This window comes from Patella vulgata, chromosome 4 (assembly GCF_932274485.2).
Source record: "Patella vulgata chromosome 4, xgPatVulg1.2, whole genome shotgun sequence".
In the NCBI taxonomy this organism is placed as follows: domain Eukaryota; kingdom Metazoa; phylum Mollusca; class Gastropoda; family Patellidae; genus Patella; species Patella vulgata.
In genome coordinates, this window is record NC_065882.2 from 65,723,839 (window position 1) to 65,739,503 (window position 15,665).

The 15,665-nt window shown below is 36.4% G+C and overlaps 1 protein-coding gene across 1 annotated transcript; it reads left to right on the forward strand.

Annotated features, from left to right (window-relative positions):
* Nucleotides 1-702: 702 nt before the first annotated feature.
* On the forward strand, nucleotides 703-14,314 carry LOC126817284 (galactocerebrosidase). Its single transcript, XM_050544131.1, has 18 exons — nucleotides 703-875; nucleotides 1,045-1,113; nucleotides 1,223-1,286; nucleotides 2,677-2,765; nucleotides 3,007-3,171; nucleotides 4,104-4,142; nucleotides 5,643-5,773; nucleotides 6,066-6,165; nucleotides 6,469-6,506; nucleotides 8,712-8,836; nucleotides 9,360-9,499; nucleotides 9,804-9,869; nucleotides 10,025-10,108; nucleotides 10,242-10,383; nucleotides 11,306-11,483; nucleotides 11,904-12,076; nucleotides 12,569-12,645; nucleotides 14,125-14,314. The coding sequence occupies exons 1-18, from the start codon at nucleotides 732-734 to the stop codon at nucleotides 14,287-14,289; spliced, it is 1,989 nt and encodes a 662-aa protein (XP_050400088.1). The 5' UTR covers nucleotides 703-731; the 3' UTR covers nucleotides 14,290-14,314.
* Nucleotides 14,315-15,665: the final 1,351 nt, after the last annotated feature.

Here is a 15,665-nt window from a genome sequence, read left to right on the forward strand (position 1 = left end):
TGTGGCCTAATAAATGTTACTATTTGATATCGTTTATATCAGTAACAATAATCGGCAAAATTAAATTACTCTCGGAAACACAACAAAAAAGCGGCGTTAGAGGATCAGAGGAGAGTGGGGATGGGCGAATAGATTCACCCGAGTTCAGCCGCTGTGTTATTGTTATTGTTTATATTCCTGGTGTAGTTTATTTCCTGTTTGATGTACATGTATGTTCCTGTTGTACTTATTAGCTGTTTCATATTCTGTTCCCGATGTAAATAAATCATTTATTTAAGAAACTGATCTATGTTACTACTATTAGTGTTACACATGCAGTATAATATGCAACATCACGACGTATTCTTTTTTCGATTTACAAGTATATTATCAGGGTCCTTGAGTTTTCTCCTACTGCTAAGGACAATTTATTAGTCCGGGGATCTTTAACCTACTGTAAGCGGAATACACTAGACCTCGGTTTATCGTCCCATTCTACGTCCTACAGCTCTGATGGCATTGTGATTAGAAAATCCCTAGGAACCAACATCGATATTAATCCCCAGACCTACTATTATTACAACGACAAAGCAAAACAATTATGTTGGCCTATATTAGGAACAACAGGTCAGATATGAGATTAACCTTGGCCTGTATTTCTTTTTGAAGACAACATATGCTGATTATCTATAAGAACTTTAATATTTAAGAAGTAAAGTCAGTCCGTTGGTGTAATATTCACGCCTGGGAACATGGCGAACAATTTTAACTTTGTTCTTTTCGTGATTTTAATTTATAACATAAATGGTAACGATGGTGCTACTACATACACCATTGATGATTCTGTTGGCCATGAAAGAACGTTTACTGGTATCGGAGCAATCAGCGGTGGAGGGGTAACATCTTAAACATGTTTCTTAAAAGCTTTAACAATGTCTGATCGATTCAGCTGAAAATATTCCCAGTTGTCCTGCTTAACAAAAGTTAAAATCCATTGACACCAAGGACAAAAGAATTACAACTATGAAATCAGTCACCGATGCTCGTTTTCTTTTTTATTTAAAGGCTACATCGAAATTACTTGTGAATTATCCGGATCAACAGAGATCTGAAATTTTGGACTACTTATTTAAGGTAAGGTGAATATAAATACAATCAGCAGAAAGTACGGTACTTCAATTAAATTACTCCGTCACTTATATCTTCTCTATTTCAAACTCAATAATCCAATAAATTATTTCAGCCTAATTTTGGAGCTTCCCTTGATATATTCAAAGTAGAAATAGGCGGTGATATGCAAAGTACAGGTAAAGACTATTAATAATCTTAGTAATTAATAAAATGGTTTCCATTTTGTAAATTATGGACACATAAAGTCTAAAAATTAGAACTAAATACTTGTACTTCTATATAATTCAGTTGGCAGTTAGAAATCATAACATTAATCTGTCATGTATATGTAGTGACGCAAAACTGTATAGTTCTGTGTGGCCATGTGCATGTAGTTAAAGCATAGTTTGGGGTGCATGGTAACGGCTTTCTAATAAGGGGTACCTGATTTGGTTCCGGTGCTCACCCGGAAAGTCCGTCGGGATTTTCCAGCCTGGTTTCACCTTGTCCGTTATGCAGAATGGAGACCACAACAAGGGACCGTTCAGAAGGGACGAAAAACCACAGCCGTTTGCATTCGCGTAAAATAACGCCGACAGGTGCAGTTCGACGGGCAGTAGGCAGAAACATTCCATAGAATACCACCGGTGTTTATTAAACAAACACTTAGTCCAGAGATAAACACACTTATTTTCCAAGAAGTCCAACAATTTATTTCCTTATCAAAAAGATTTAAATCTCCATAAACAACTCTTAAGTCATTCCAAGCCCTGCACTCTGTATAATCATCTAAGTCTCTATATTATCCATGATGTATCATATATGCTCTATAATTATGTAATTATGTATATATGTATGTATGTATGTATGTATGTAAATATTTATAATGTGTACATGTACCTAAATCAGAGAGAGGGGTCACACATAGGCATAGCCTGTTCCCCAATCCAAATTCAGATTTAATGAATAAAAATATTGTTTAAAAAAAAAAAAAAAACACTTTCTACTGTTTTTTCTTTAAAACAGCGATTGATAATTGCTATATATTCCTTTTCTTAAAGTTACATTATGGGAGATTAGATAAGGAGCTGGCAGTTCTCACTATAATAGGTTAAAAACTATATAATGTAAAGGGAAATTGCTGAAAATTTCAGTCAAATTGGTCCACTTTGTACCGAGATTTTAGCGATAAATGTTCGGCCTAGCCTAGATCATCATTACTAAAGTCGGGCCGATAAAAAAAAACATAGTCTCGATTATCCATTTCATGATTAAATCATGAATGAAAGTATAGCAGCAAATCGGATATCGCAGGCTAGCGTTAACATCGAGTGTTGTTTGTGGTCTTGATAAGTTAATTATTTTTTTAGATAACATTTCGGGCCTAAAAAAATACCTGCAATAGTCAGATTTAGTTCTTGCATAATGTATGTTTTAACAGCTAGATGTAATTATGCATAACGGGCGGGCATGATTCCATATTTATAGCGGCAAGAAATCTGTTTCTAGTCATTTTATTGGACACTATTATTGTGTGTTTAGTTCAAGGTGGCAAGAGAGGTAAATAGACCCGAATCTTTGTTACAGATGGAACAGAAGCATCACATATGCATTATAGTTGGGATGAAGATTATACAAGGGGTTATGAGTGGTGGATGTTAAAAGAAGCCAAAAAGGTACAAACTCTTGAGGAATACCATAATATAATTATGTGTGTTATATGTATTTACACTTCACTTCTATTGGCTTTTCGGGTTTGATCTAGGAAGGGAAGAGAAAAGTTTACCTGTGTCGTGGAGGTGGGGGGTTTTTTTTAGAAAGGAGAGTAACTCCACTTAACTTTCAGAAACATTTTCAAAGAGGTTGCAAATCCGGGACCTTCTAGTCGAAATTCCATCTATCTGTTTAACGTTATAGAGAAATCCTAATATTAAACTGTACGGGTTACCATGGGGTTTTCCTGGATGGTTGAGTGATTCTCATGGACTACCCTGGAAGAACATGGAAACAACGGCTGATTATATTGTCAAGTGGGTACATGGGGCTAAAGTTCATCATAATCTAAATATAGATTACATTGGCGTAAGTACATTTTATAACTGTACCCAGATTACAGCCGCGTGAGTAAATCATAAGACATTATATCTTCGCAGTACAAAATAGCCCGTTCAGACGCCCAAGTTCCTGGATGCATGCTTATGCGTAATTATCTGTGGCCTTTAACCGATGTCGAAAAAATGGATAGAGAGAGAAAGAGAGAGAGAGAAGGAGAGAGAGAGAGAGAGAGAGAGAGAGAGAGAGAGAGGGTTGACGCCCACTCGACACAAACTAGGTCATTTCGCATTTCGGAACTAACATATGGTTCAATTTTATTTCAATAATTCGCTTGCGCGTAAAGGTCTTTAATTAGTGCGAGGATGACTCAATGACAGACCTTATATTAAAACCCACACGTGCTAAGTATATTATAATCTTAATATACTTTATAGTAGTATATAGTTTATAGTAGTAGATTATAATCTATATTAGTATAAGTATAGTACAATCTTACTATAGTTTATATTAGCTTAAGTATAGTATAATCTTACTATAGTTTATATTAGTATAAGTGTAGTAAAATCTTACTATAGTTTATATTAGTATAAGTGTAGTAAAATCTTACTATAGTTTATATTAGTATAAGTGTAGTATAATCTTACTATAGTTTATATTAGTATAAGTGTAGTCATAGGCGTACGGGGAAATTTTTGACACATTTAAGAACACAATATTTTTTTATACAACTTTTACAAAGTACAATTGTGTGCCCAAATTTTCCCAGCATTTGGTGCCCAAAATGGAGTGGGGAGGGGCCGCCGCCCCCCCCCCCCCCAGCCCCCCCCCCAGCTCGTACGCCTATGAGTGTAGTATAATTTTACTATAGTTTATATAGTAAAGTATATGCCATTGGGTGTTCTATATCTCGTCCTTCTTATACATGCAAAATGATGTGTGTCATTGGACATTTCTTTCAGATCTGGAATGAAAGTCCGTATCGCACAAGTTATATCAAGGTAGATATTGTCTTTCTGTCAGATATTCTTATTGAATTAAATGGATATATCGTGTAGCCACATGATATGTTCTAAAATATTTTTTTTATATCGACCATCCGTACATTTAATTGTCTTCAGCGTACATATTTCCTACAGCCATTGCCGAATTTAGATGAAGATAGGACTAGGATATTTCACTTAACATCCTCCCTAATCCCTCCCCCTCAGGACTAGAGGTAAATAAAAGTGTGTTTTAAACACAAGAAAGCAGAACTGGGGATGTTGGCGGATGTTTAAAATTACAGTCCGTGTAAGAAATACTGATCAAATCTATAGGCAGTGGTGGCGCCAGTGGGGGGGGAGCATTTGACCCCCCCCCCCATTAATCTGGTCTGCCCTCTGTTTGCCCCCCCCCCCCCCCAATAATTTTAGAAAATAAAAAAAAGTATTTGTGATCCGTTTCGGTAATCAATACCAATACCTTCTACGGTGAATAAATCCCACATCCCCACTCAGTCATAAACTTGCATGTTGTAGAGCATTTCCGACAGTCTATTTTTCAAAATTTTCTTGGCGAGGTCCCCAATGGACTCGCTACTTAGGCGCTTACAAGGGGGATTCGTTGAGGTTCGCAAGTCCGTTCGTTTGACATTTTGTTCTCTAGTCGGATAAACTAGTGATCAGGAGTCGGACGGTTTCTGGTCAGATCTATTTATCTCGACGATCGGTGTCTGACAGAATACTGTAAGACAGCATTTCCGGCAGTCTATTTTTCTAAATTTTCTGGGGGAGGACTCCCTACTTTGACGCTCTTGAGTGGGCTTCGTCGTGATTCGCAAGTCCGTTCGTTTGACACTTTACCGCATCGATCAGTGCCTGAAATACTGCCAGGCTGCATTTCCGGCAACCTGTTTTTCAAAATTTTCTGGAGGAGGCCCCCTACCCCTAGTTAAAGCTCGTGCCTTTTCCCCCTTAACCTTGTACTTTGCTCCAGCTTTGCCCCTCCAATCACCGACGGCCGGCGCCGCCACTGTCTATAGGTAATTTCGATAGTGCTTACAATAGTAGAAATTTTCCGAATTGTTATAAGTATATAAGAACTTCCGAGCGACAGTTTCCAGGTATGCTGACCAGTGCCGGGAGATTGTTTAATTTGTCATAAGTGATTATTTGAGCCTAGCTCGATAAATGGCTTCGCCTGGGGCTCAAGATATACTCGGCACCTTCATTTCTTGCACGCTTTCTCGCTAGCTTACATCATCTGTTACTATTATTAAACTTAATTACCATAATAAACATGGTTACCTCCCGTTAATTGCAGTAGAACAGTTCGGCACAGGCACAGAATTTCGGCTGTGTTAAACTAATAAATGATCTTGACCATCACAAATCATGGCCCGAAACATTCACGGGGTCATACTGTTTAATTTCATAGCACATGTCTTGTGGGGACGGATCGCGGCGACGAGGCGTGATGGGCGAACATACATACACCAACCTTTGATTTTATTTATATAGATATTACGTAAATCATTAGATAATGCTGGTTATAAACATACGTTAATTGTGGCACCTGATGAGTTTCACTGGGGAATAGCAGATCAAATGGCTAAAGACAAAGAATTGGCAAATGCTGTATATGCCATTGGGTATGTTTATACGAGAAATATAATGATATTTTTATTCAGTTTATTATTTGCTGCTTTTGAGATTCCAATGTTAAGTTTTTCAGTTATAGAGTTGATGAGTTTCCTAAAGGGTAAACAAATTAGAAGAACACAAAGAATAGAAAGTGAAGTTTTATGAAATCAAATTCTGGGAATACACCATTTGCCTTACTGGATAATAGTATACTAATGTATCTTTATACGCCGGTATGTCGTCCCAATTATGCATCTTACATACATGTATACTAGGAATCTTATCAAATATTATTTGCAGAGCTCACTATCCAAAAACTACAAGTACTCATTCGGCCCAGCAGACTGGAAAGTCACTTTGGTCATCTGAAGACTCTGTTTGGGGACAAAATACAGCAGAGGTAAATGTCATATATGTCCTAAAATAAAGTCGTTATTGTTCGGCACTGAACTGGATATTGAAAGAGTTTACGTTATACGGTTCTTACACACTGTATAAGATTCTTACATTTTTTGTATAAGATTCTTACATATTTTTGTATAAGATTCTAACACATTTTTGTATAAGATTCGTACATATATTTGTATAAAATTCGTACATATTGTTGTATAAGATTCGTACATATTTTTGTATAAGATTCGTACATATAATTAAGAATCGTTCATCTCTTTCTTAACTTATTTAAATATTATCAACATTTCAGACACTAAACCAAAACTATATTAACGGTTATATGACAACGTAAGTTTGGTTCAACTTGTTTATATTTTGGCTTTTCTGACCACTGATTACATTTTGTTTATTTATTCTCATTAAGACAAATAGTATAATTGCTATTACTAGATTAATTACTCAATACGTCTCACAGGGCTTGACTAAGCTCCAATGATCCTGTTTACATCTTACAGTAGTTTACATTTTGTTTTAAAGTCAAAATCACCCATTTTCAAAATATCATTGTAATAGAATTAATAGCCGGTAAAGTACAGTAAGATAACACCAAGCTTTAAAGATTAGAAAGGGGGAAGATCTGGCATTATATCTCAAGAAATCATGAGATTTTGCAAATCTTTGAGATTCCCACCATAAGAGGGTCAAAATTATTTTAATCAATGAGAAAGTCGCATATTCTGATAAAAGACTTGCAAGAAAAAAGCATTTTAAACTTTTATGTAATACATTTACTTTTGTTTATTTGAAAACTAATAACAAATTTAATTGACTTTTTGATTCGCATTGACATAGTTATTTGAACTCGAGAACGCAGTAAAAAAATAAAAAAAGCAACAAACTTTCTGGTTTGCATGACTAACTTAATCTGGTCAGCTTTAATCGTGTCTGGCTATATATACTATTAAAAAAAGTAGGGGATATTTGATTTTTAAGTGTTATTAAAGTCACCTAATGAAACTGACGAAGAAACAAATGACAAAATGAAATGAAGTTCACATTCATCGATTTATTCCAAATGATCGTTAGACTAAGTAAGGCACAGACTGGCCATTATAAGGGTAAAATGATACCCGGGGTCAAACAGCAAAGTTACCACAGCATCACAACCAAGTCAGTAACGGGTAAATCCTCCTCTGTTTGCCAAACAAGCATTGATCCGACGTGGCATACTCCTAATGAGACGTCTAAGGTCATTTTGGTCCAGATTGTCCCATTCCTGTTGCAACGCAGCAGCAAGTTCTTGGACATTGGCAGGACGTTGTTGACGTTGACGTAACCTCTGTCCAAGCATGTCCCAGACATGCTCGATGGGGGAGAGGTCGGGACTCAGTGCTGGCCAAGGTAATGTGGTGATGTTCTGTTGTTGGAGGTAACCTGTAACGATCCTGGCCCTGTGACATCTTGCGTTGTCATCCTGGAAGATGAAACGGCGGCCATGACGTCGTGCGAACGGCACAACATGGACTGCCAAGATGTTGTCCCGGTAGTACTGGCCTGTAACACGCCCTGCAACAACATGTAAAGCCGTTCTTCCAGCAACAGTGATGCCTCCCCACACCATAACAGAACCACCCCCAAATCGATCATGTCTGATGACGTTAACGTCTTGGAAGCGCTCGTTTCGACGACGCCACACCCTCCTACGTCTGTCCAAAAAATCAACAGTGAACCTTGACTCATCTGAAAACATCACATTGCTCCAGCGTCGATTATCCCAGTGTTGACGATCCCTACACCAACGACGTCTTGCCGGAATGTGATGATCTCTCAAACAAGGGATCACGCGAGGACGTCGGGCGCGAAGGTGACCCCTATGCAGTCGATTCCGAATCGTCTGGCCACTCACTCTCACACCAGTGTCTGTTTGAAGACGAGTGCTGATCTGATTTGCTGTGATGACACGATTTCTCAAGGCCAAGGTACGGATAAATCGATCCTAGGCTTGAGTTGTCGCCCTTGGTCGACCTGAGCTTGGTCTGTCCTGTACAGATTGTGTATCACGGTATCTGGACCATAGCCTGCTTATGACAGACTGAGAAAGATTCATCGTCCGCGCCACAACCGCCTGTGTTGTGCCGATCTGTAGCACGCCAAGGGCACGTAACCTTTCATTTTGGGTAAGCCGACGCATATCAAAATTTGTTTTCTGGTCACTAAAACAATTAAACTGATGTTTCCACCCTGGAATTCAATGCCACAATGACTGTAACATTCAAAGTCAGAGTCGTGCAAATCTTGGGTTGGACCCCCATGATGATCCCAAGCATCACCTGCATTCCATGCGGTAGCTATTGGTGCGTTTGGGCGTCACATGTAACTGGAAATGTTTCTTCTGTTAGGTTCTATAGTGACTTTTTTCGTAGTCATTTGCATATTTTAGTATTATGCCCCCAAAATCAAATATCCCCTACTTTTTTTGAATAGTATATATTAAACTAGTAATATGACTTGCAAGTAATTTTAAACCACTAATTATTTCTTTGTTTCTACTAGAACCATTTTCTGGAATATAATAACAAGTTACTACCCTGGTTTACATGACTACAATGCTGGGTTAATGAGTGCTATAGAACCGTGGTCAGGTCATTACCAACTCAAGTTACCAATATGGGAAATAGGTAATAACTAGCATGAATGACATCTTATTACGAAAAATCGTGAATTCTGCTTACCCACAAGTGGTTTGTAAAACCGTTTTGACTACGTGTTAAATGAAAATACAAAATGGCTGCGTCTTTTCACCTCCGACGACCGCCAATATGCGCCGACTATCTCCGATTCTTTTCAAATGGCCCCCGATTATGACCAGCCCTGGGAAAGGGGCATAACTCTTGTATAATGTTGTAGGGATCAGACCATATGTATTGAGTAGATGTTTGCGAAGAGCAAAATCCACCCAAATCTTCCAATATTTTAACTCACATCACATTTCATTAATTGCTACCACGTTTTATTGCTTGGACGTTGCATGTGCCAAGTCAAGAATGTGTCCCGTCATCTGTGCTACCACTACAAAGATCGGCATTCAGATTACAGGCTAGTCCGAGTAGACCATTCTTATAAAATGTAAATGACTTTGTTTTAATTGTGTATTGAATGAAATCCAATAACAAAGATTACGCCATTTTCTTTTTTGTTTAGCTCATACAACCCAGTTTACAGACATAGGCTGGAAATATTTTAAACATGGACATGGTGTTGGTAAATTTAATAATGGTGGAACTTATGTTGCTTTAACCAGTCCAGATGGAAAACAACTAACAATTATTATAGAGACAATGGTATGTTGATATGGTATATCAAATTTACTGGTCTCTCATTTCGTTAGAACAATCTAAATAAATAAAAATTAGTGTATAATGTCTAAGAAAATGAAACATTTTATGTTTTTACTTTGATACTTTGTATAGTTTAGCATAGAATAAAAATACTACTACTTATTGACTGGCAATGTGTTGTGTTACAATATAAAAAAAAGTTTAATTCTAATATACAAGATTGTTTAAAGTACCCCGAACTCATATCGTTTTAAATTGTTAAACACGCAAAATTTGACGCTGAATCTTCCTATTATAATTTTTACAGACATCACCAGAACATGGGAGTAGATTAGCTGAGCAGCCGGTAAAATTTGAGCTTAAAGGCAATATTGTAAGTGATGATGTTGTGAAATATATTTATAATATTATAAACGCAAGAAATAGAATAGAAATAAGTTGGCTCGATTTTGACACATAGCAATAAAAACCCTTATTTTCTAACCTATGTAAACTGGTATTGGGCATAATGTTTTTATTCCATTTTAGGCTAAGAATGTACATTCTTTACATGTATGGCACACTGACACAAAGCATTCTTCAAAATATTTCCAAAAGCAGGATTCGATTAAGGTAAGAATAACTATCTGTCGTTGTTGTTATTTGTACTTACATTTTCGTTTAAAAAAAACCAAAGAAACAAAAAGATTGTTAGTAGCCTATGAAGATGAACTGATAATGCGATTTCAAATATTAACATTTTAAGGTAGTGGGTGGTTCTTTCTCTTTGACACTAAAAGAGCATGAAGTGTGGACATTAACAACAGTTAATACTGGTCATAAAGGAGAGTATCAACATATTCCTGCTTCTAAACCATTTCCGCTACCATATACTGAGAATTTTGAAGGTAGGAGTTTAAACCGGCAGAAGTCTTAAGTAATTTATATTAAATAACAAAACCTGCTCAGCTGGATTTGATGATGTAATCGCTTTTAAAATATTTGAATTATTTTCTTTAAAGCTGGTATTCAGATAAATGAACTAATTGGCTTATCAGATGTCAATTATATGGTAATATGAGTATTTTAGAAAACCCCTGTCATTGATAAGAGTGATTCGGAAGGTGGGTTGTGACTTTAGTGGGTTGTGACTTTAGGGTGCCAGTTTGATTGGCTCATTTAAAATCTTACTTGTAGGACAAATTATGGCTCATTTAAAATCTTACTTGTAGGACAAATTATGATAGAAATATACAGAATAAAGTCAGAAAAATACACGGTCTAACTGTCAATCTAAAATACAGTGATAAACTTCTTTCATTGATGCAACTTTATATTTCAAAAGAGACATCCCCAACTGATGGGATGCTTGTTGGGTTGGGGGGTTTTGTTTACATTAAATTAAGTTATTTGTTTCTTTTTTGAATATAAGGTCGTGTATCAAAATATTTACTATGCAATAGTAGATTAAAAGGGAAATCCCAGAAATATTTTGATAAATTAAACTGGCTAAATTTAAAGTGAAAGGCTCTACGTTACGTGATCATTGCGATTATCAAGTCGCTCATACAAGCGAAGAATGGAATTCCTTAAAAGAGTTACGTTAAAGAACTAAGCCAGAATATTTTGATTTGTAAGTTGCAGTGAAAGTACATAAACTATAACCCCATATTTTGACGTTTGATTTACACACTTAACCCCACTTTTGTTTACATTGTCCTGTGAAATCTGGGGATGTTCCCTTCAGTAATGAATTATATAATAATTCCATGAACAATCACTGTTTAATAGATAAACTGAAATTAAACGTTTTGTATTAAATATTCATAGGATACAATGTTGGCCAAGAACCATATTACTTTGCTCAACAAATTGGATCATTTGAAGTTGAAGAAAGTGGTGGACATAAGTATATGAAACAGGTGCTTATAGATGTACCCGTACATTGGTATTATTGCCACGTAGATAGTTACAAAACATCTTTCAACATATTTGGAGATCATAATTGGTAAGGGGAGACATTCATCACAACTTTAATATCTGGATTTCTTTAAATCTTGTTAGTAATATCAAAAACTTAAAATCGCCAGTTAAAGATCTGAGACATCCCAAAACAATCCTGGCGTCTGATAATCTGGATCGTTTTAAATGGACAATACTGCGAAGTGATTTATTTCCATTTAAAAGATTTCCGCCATCCGCCATATATCTAATAGCATATAGCATACTATGACATTGTTTCGTATCGATTACTCTATATCGATTTAATCGGTTACTCTATATAGAGTTAATCGATTGCTTTATATAGAATCGTTTGCATTATGGACTTAATCGATTAACATAAAATCAATCGTATTATACATCAAATCGATTACTCAATATTGTGATTCGATTACTCCATAATATTCGTTTCACTTTATTTGTTCAGGAAGGATATCTCTGCTACAGTTTCTGTTCAAATCAAAGGTCATAATATCAGTGATGGCGTATTCCTCGCAGTTAGATCATCTATGAGTGGTTGTAAAACCAGAGATCAGATCAAAGGATTGTTCATGTTTTTCTTCCCAAAAGAACGTACTTTTACCTTAAGTACAGATTTATGTAAGTTTTCACGTTTTGTTTCAAACTTGGATCAATCATACATAATACTGTTTTTAAATCTTTTGATCCTTTGGCATTGTAATTCTTTAAAAAAAACAATAAATGTTGGTGGAAGTTTGTAACTGGACTCAATTTATGTTCACTATAACCATATAGTGGGATGAAAAGGAATGGGGTTTAACGTCCTATTGTTCTGCTCCGATTGGATTAATGAAGACGAGTATACGCGGTACAGTTTACTGAGAGCAATTCTGCATTGACAGCGGCGCTATGGCCTAACCAACTCCAGCTGTCGAATTCCATCTACCAAGGGTTCTTTTACGTGCACGCTAATGTGTACATTAGGGATGCTTGCTATTTATGTTATAACTTGTTTTTGTTGGTTAAGTACCAATGTGATTGTCAAGGGCGTGGGATATGGGGACGGGGTTTGCTTGTTTGAATTATATATCTCTCTGGAAATATTTCTTATTTCATTTCTATTTATATTAGACCGAACTAAAGTTCTGGCATCTGGTAAAGTTAATAAAGTTACAAACAGCTGGGATGTACTTAACTTACAAGTTCAGGTAATTACTGATTATATGTAGATATATTGTTAGATAGTTTGGTAATTACTGATGATTTGTAGACCTTTTGGTAGATAGTTTGGTGATTACTGATTATATGTAGATATTATTGCTAGATAGTTTGGTAATTACTGGTAATATGTAGATCTATTGGTAGATATAGAGGTTATTACTGATTATATGTCGATATAGAGGTAATTACTGATTATGTGTCTAGATATAAAGGTAATTACTGATTATCTTAGGTAGATCTGTATGTAGGGTTTATAGTTGAACGTGTATTGCCGTATTGTAGTCATTTGATGAGTGTTATTTTAATATAGATATTTTATGTATTCGATATTTCATTGTATCCTTTTGACAGACGCTCTTGATACAGAATTTTTGTGTATTCTGTTTTTAGTGGGTCTTAGACAGGTGTTGTTATTACGGAAATGTTATATATTTTGTATATCAATGTCATTATATTTTATGTACTATAAATACACAAATTTTATGTACATGTATTCTGTATATCCCAAAACCCGTTATAGGTGCGGTCAGTACTGAAAATTTGTACTTAATACAGAAACAGTATCTCCTGCATATTTAAAGCTGTTAATAATATGTTAATAAGAGGTTCTATTTATGATGTACTAGCAGGATACCGGAAGTGGTAGACTAACGCCATCTGGCCTATGTTACTCCCCGGTCCGAGCTACCCCATACCCCAAATTTCAGACTCGGGGCAGACCTAGTGTAGGCGGCAGCCCCGAACAGACCGGCTTCGCTCGAGGGTCATAACTCCGAAACCGGAAGTGGTAGACTAAGACCACCTGGCCTATGTTACTCCCCGGTCCGAGCTACCCCTATACCCCAAATTTCAGACTCGGGGCAGACCTAGTGTAGCCGCCAACCCCGAACAGACCGGCTTCGCTCGGGGTCATAACTCCGAAACCGGAAGTGGTAGACTAACGCCACCTGGCCTATGTTATTCCCCGGTCCGAGCTACCCCTATACCCCAAATTTCAGACTCGGGGCAGACCTAGTGTAGCCGCCAACCCCGAACAGACCGGCTTCGCTCGGGGGTCATAACTCCGAAACCGGAAGTGGTAAACTAACGCCACCTGGCCTATGTTACTCCCCGGTCCGAGCTACCCCTATACCCCAAATTTCAGACTCGGGGCAGACCTAGTGTAGCCGCCAACCCCGAACAGACAGACAGACAGACAGACAAACGACAAATATATATATAGATGTTATGGAAGTTCTATTATTCTATATTTGGCGCAATATATACCGGTTGGTGCTGACGTGCCATTGAACACCACTTCATTTAGTATTATTATATATTTTAACCTGTTTGAAGGACAGATTCTGTTAATACAGAAATTACATTTATTCTGTATTTAAGATATCGTAATACAGAAGTTGTGTTTATTCTATAGTTTAATGAAATAGTTTGATAGATTTTAATGTTGTGTTTATTCTATCTTTTAGGGTAGTCGCATTGTCGGTTCTGTCAATGGAGAAAAATTATTTGAAAAAACAGCGCCTACAGAAATAGCTCATGGTTGGGTAGCTGTAGGAACTTACCCATTTGGAATTGCTTGGTTTGATAACTTTAAAGTGGAAAAAGTTTCATCAAGTATTATTGGAAGATGAGGAGCAAATAAAAGGAATCATTGTAAATAGGTGTAACTTCTGTGGTCTTCAAATTTATAAAACATAGATGGGGGCGGGGGGGGGGGGCAGCAAATGAAACGAGATTGAGTTTAACGTCCTACTTTTCTGTACCTTCCAAACTAATGAAGACGGACCCCGCCCACAAGTGATCCTAAGGTCTGCTATATCATAGTGTCGACCCGTTCTAACGATCGAAATTTATTATCGTCTCACGAAAGATCATTTTGCATGCAAGGGTATGTAGTGCTATCGAGTGTGACAGATCGACAGGCAGACATATTTTTTTTAGTGACCTGCATTGGCTGAACGGCTGAGACAAAATTGAAATGAAAGTATTCATCAAGTATAAAAATCGAATTATAGAATGTCTAATTTCATTAGGCATCAAATGAAAAAATGGGCTATCTTAGGACTCTGACAAGCAGCAAAAGTGATGGGGCAAATTTCTAAGTAACACTTTAGACCCTGGTTACTTCCCGGTGAATCAACAGGTGGTCAATCTTTTCTTCCTATACATCAATTTAACATCTTCCATACAATATAACCGGTTAGATCCTAAGATATGTATATCATTAAAACTGAAAAATACCGTGTTAATATGAACAGTAGACTTTCTCTGCAAATATGCATTATGTAATATATACTAGTATATACAAATCTGGCGTGCTTGCTATAATAGTTAAAAAAATAATGAGAAATCAATATATTGAAAATTTGAAGTTTTGACAAGATAGTGTCTCGATTGTCCAGTACCATTGCTACGATATTAAAAAACGTCTTAATTATCCGTTTTATCGTTAAATTGTTAAATGGCGAAGGTGTCATATCTGAGCCATCTGGTGTCCAAGAGTTGATTATGGACTTGTCGTATAAATAAATGGTTTAGAAGAACTGAAAGTTTCTTTTTCCAGAATCTCGGCAAATTTGAAAATCTTATTTCAAAACATCCGATTAGAAGGTTTCTATAGCTATTTGTTATTAATTGATGCAGGCCCCATAATTTCAATAGTGTGTATCCTTGTGGTTCGTCAAATGACATCTAAAATATCTGATTATGGGCTTGGGGTATGAATACATATCTAAATGATAATTTGGAACAAGAAAAAAAAAACCGCAATAGTCAGATTTAGCTTTCACTTAATGCATGGATTAAGGACGACGACATTGTTATCATTGACAACATAGGCCTTCAGTGTAGCGATACTATTATCATGTCAAGTTTTGTACTGAATATCTCGTTTGATTTATTGTGAACTTATTAGACAGTATGAATCTATAATTTTCTTTTGGTGGCCAAAACAAATCTCATACTTTCAAATAATAGTTTAAAGTATAATGGTATAGGTAAATACAGA